At 48.7% G+C, this 3,475-nt stretch overlaps 1 protein-coding gene across 1 annotated transcript in view; it reads left to right on the top strand.

The window, feature by feature from the left end:
- The window catches only part of NSMF (NMDA receptor synaptonuclear signaling and neuronal migration factor), a gene marked incomplete at its 5' end in the record, with an annotated part of 35,254 nt that extends 32,783 nt beyond the window's left edge, over positions 1 to 2,471 (top strand). The window contains one exon of the mRNA XM_010150741.1: positions 1,609 to 2,471. Coding sequence (XP_010149043.1) covers positions 1,609 to 1,706 — 98 coding nt within the window. The remainder of the gene's footprint in view (positions 1 to 1,608) is intronic.
- Between the last annotated feature and the right edge of the window lie 1,004 nt (positions 2,472 to 3,475).

Here is a 3,475-nt window from a genome sequence, read left to right as displayed (position 1 = left end):
GCTGAACCTGGTTTTCCCCTTGCAATTCCCCCATATTCGCATTTCATCCTGTTTGGTTGTACCTGAAGCTGCAGAGCCCGCTCCCGGGGTACCGGCAGTGGTAAAGTAACCTGGATAGTAGGCAGCTTTCCAGGCTCAGTTTAGGAGATTCGTTATATTACTTGGGCATGTGAGGTCGGTGGGCGACATGCACGTGGGAGCAGAACCTTTTCTGTAAACCGTGTGTGCAGGGATCTCTTAGTGATACTGAGCAGGCAGCTGGGGTGTAGCCTGTTACAGCCATTCCCAGTCTGCTTTGCCTGCTTGTTTTTGCCTGTAGCTGCAGGTATTTCAAGGGGCTGCAGGATTTTCCCTGTTCTTTGGTCAGGGTAAGTAATTATGGATGCAGTTTCGTGAGCGACATATTTGACTCACTCTGAAGTTGCCCCTGTTACTTTACCTTTGCTGTAGTCCTTGGTACCTTCTTCTCTTGGCAGATAAAAACCTTGCAGCATTAGGCTATAAGCATCGTGAAAATTCCGCTGCTGCTCGCCGCTGGCATCAGCACTGGTGGGTTATTCTGAACTCCCACTTACTGTCAGCGGAATGTTGAGCAGTTCGTGCTGCGCGGGGTTCTCGGTGTGCGTACCCAGCTACGTGCAGTGCTTGCACAGATCCCACGGCGAACGTGCTCGTACCTGTGTGCCAGGAAGCAGCTGGCAGGGAAATTCCCATGTTCACATGCACCTCGGCAGGCAAGGCAGCGGTTCTGTGCACCCGCGCTGCAGCAGCTGGTCTGCCAGGAGGCTGGGCTGAAGAATACGCCTGAATTTATCCCCTTGATCAATCTGGGACACGCTAATAGTATAATCTCTTTAATCCTTTGCAAAGTCATCTGAAACTAATCTTAATCAGGCCTCAAAAGCGAAATCCCCTCCTTGAGCCCTGTCTCGGAGTCCAGGGTCGTTTGTCGCTGTGCTTTCAAGTGCACGCGCTGCCTCCGGTCTGTCGCTGCCTTGTGAGACCCCCCCACCTCAAGCAGAGGGGCCGTGGCGCAGAACCTGCATTCGTGTGTCCTGTTGAGCTCGCTGCTGCGAGAAGAGAAGCTCTGCGGGACAGAGGCAGCCTCTGAACACCAATTTAAAACCAAACAAACCCATTTTTATTTTGAATTTTCAATGTCAGGCATTTTTAATGTTTCCCACAAATCTTTTTACAGTGAGTTTACTCTTGGTTTGTAACTTCCTGAAGGCCCCTGCCAGCTGCTGGAGCTGTTGTCTGATTCTCTACAGTCCCTGGCTTCCCCTTTGCAGTCGGAGCAGGGAGGTCAAAGTCTGGAGAGAGACTTTGTGTTCCATTCCCGCCCCCACGGGCAAGCCCTGCCAGGGGATTATTCAGGAACCTTTCATGGTTTGAGGAGAAGTAAAAAGGCATTTGCTTCTCCCGGGCACCTTCGCGTGCCCTGGCTGGGTGCTGCGTGTCGGTATTGTCCAAGCGAGGCACGTGAAGGGGTTCTCCTGTGCCCCCCCCCGCCGTAGCTGGGTTGGGGGCTGTTTGTTGCCGCAGCCTCTCGCATCTCTCCCTTGGGCTGCAGGGTGTAACCCCTCTGCTTCCTTTCGCTTCTCCCAGGTAAGCAAATGATTGAGACTTACTTTGACTTCCGCCTTTACCGCCTCTGGAAGACCCGCCAGCACTCTAAACTATTGGATTACGATGACATTTTATGAGCTGGAGAAGACTTTGCAAGAGGAAGTTGATCACCGGTGTCCAAGAAGTCGTGCTTATTGCAGAGAGACTTTTTTATTGGCACGGGGAGCCCTTCTAAGCCCTAAAGGAGGCAGCAGTGCTAAAGGGAGGGAAGAAGGAGCCCTCGGAAGTGTGTCGGGAGGAAAGTCTCTTGGGTCAAGAGAGACTGGAGGGAAAGGGTTTGACACCTCGCTCGTCTCGGGTCAGAGCCGTGGTGTCTCAGGAGGAGCTGTGTGAAACGAGGACGGGATGGAGTTCCTTGCAGAACTGAGCTGTTTTGGGTCAGAATGGGCCAGATTTGATTCCAGGTCCTTTTAAAGACTTTTGAAGCTCAGGTTTTCTTACACACACACACAAAAAATCAATTACCCATGCACTACAAGGAAGAAGTGACCGAGCACAGGGGAAGGAGGGGTTTGTACTGATGGGACCTTCTGTGCTGGGGATTTTGGAGAGCAAGGACTGCTACACCTACTCCTGCAAGCTTAGATCAAGACGATCCAGTTTCAGTGTGAATATATACTGGAATATAGAATTGAAAACTAACTTTTGTTTTGTTTTGTTTCATAGCAAATAAGTGCAATTTTTATAGCAAGAGGGGTGAAATCCCCCCCAGTATTTAATTAGTTAAAAATAACACACCAGTAACCAATAGATGAGGTATTTTTGGTCTGCTTGAAAATATATTCAAAATGGTAATATATCTTCTGTAGACATATTTAATCACCAGCAAACATGGTTTTAACGTAACTTGGCAGACCCCGCATGTCTGCTGCATTGATTAATCCGGTTTGGTTCGTTACTTTCAGAGTAGCCGTGTTGCACTAATTGTACGTGCTCTCACGAATGTGTATTTCTCCTCCAGTTAGACACAACTTGGTTACTTTCTCTTCTGCTGCTTGCAAAACTACAGGACTTGAGTTTTGCTGAAATACTTTAGGTTAGAAATGTGGTACCTGGCTGAGGAACCTCCGTCAGGCTCACTACAGTATAAAAATGAATTAGAAGTTAATAGCCATGGTAATTACTTGTTCATGCCAGTGTTTTGCTGCGTGTCGAGAGATGAGCTCTCTACATTTCTGGTCGGCTGCGTGGGGCAGCGCGGTGACACGACCGTCGGAAACCCTCCAAGGAGACTGGTCGCCCAGGCGTTGGGAAGAAAGGCTTCTGGAGGGATACAGCACGGGGGTGTAGCATGAGTTTGCATCTTCCCTATGTTCACTTGATTGCCAGTTGTTTGTGCATAAAGCACCTCTTTTCCAGCGTAACCCGACCTGGTTGTTGCTCCGAGCTGCTGACGTCCCTTCCTGCGTAGGACAGAGTAAACCCGGAGCTTCATCAGAGCAGCCGCGGGTTGAGAGCCCAGATTGGTACTTGCTATTTCAGGATATATTTTGGAACCTGTTTACTTTTTGTTTGTTTAGGTCGGGGGGGGGAGGGTTGTTTTTTGTTTTGGGAGGGGTATCTTTCATCTTCTGCTCTGCTTTTCAGAGGATAAATGTTACTTGCAGTCTGCGTAGGTCACTGGCGATTCTGGGAGGTGATACAAGTTACTTCTTTTATTAGTAAAATATTCTGGAGAACTAACAGGGAAGGATTACCTTGGGTTCCTGATTTCCTGGTATCTAAAATTAGTTGATGTGAAGGAAAATGTATGTACAAATCTTCTTTTAATAGTTACAGCAAGAACTAATTGTTCTGATGTGTAGAGTACCCCTTCCCCCGTGACATACCTGTGGTTGTAATTTTG

Source organism: Eurypyga helias, unplaced genomic scaffold, assembly GCF_000690775.1.
Source record: "Eurypyga helias isolate BGI_N326 unplaced genomic scaffold, ASM69077v1 scaffold29824, whole genome shotgun sequence".
Taxonomy (NCBI): domain Eukaryota; kingdom Metazoa; phylum Chordata; class Aves; order Eurypygiformes; family Eurypygidae; genus Eurypyga; species Eurypyga helias.
Note: the sequence above shows the minus strand (reverse complement) of the source record. Positions and strands in the feature narration are given on the sequence as shown.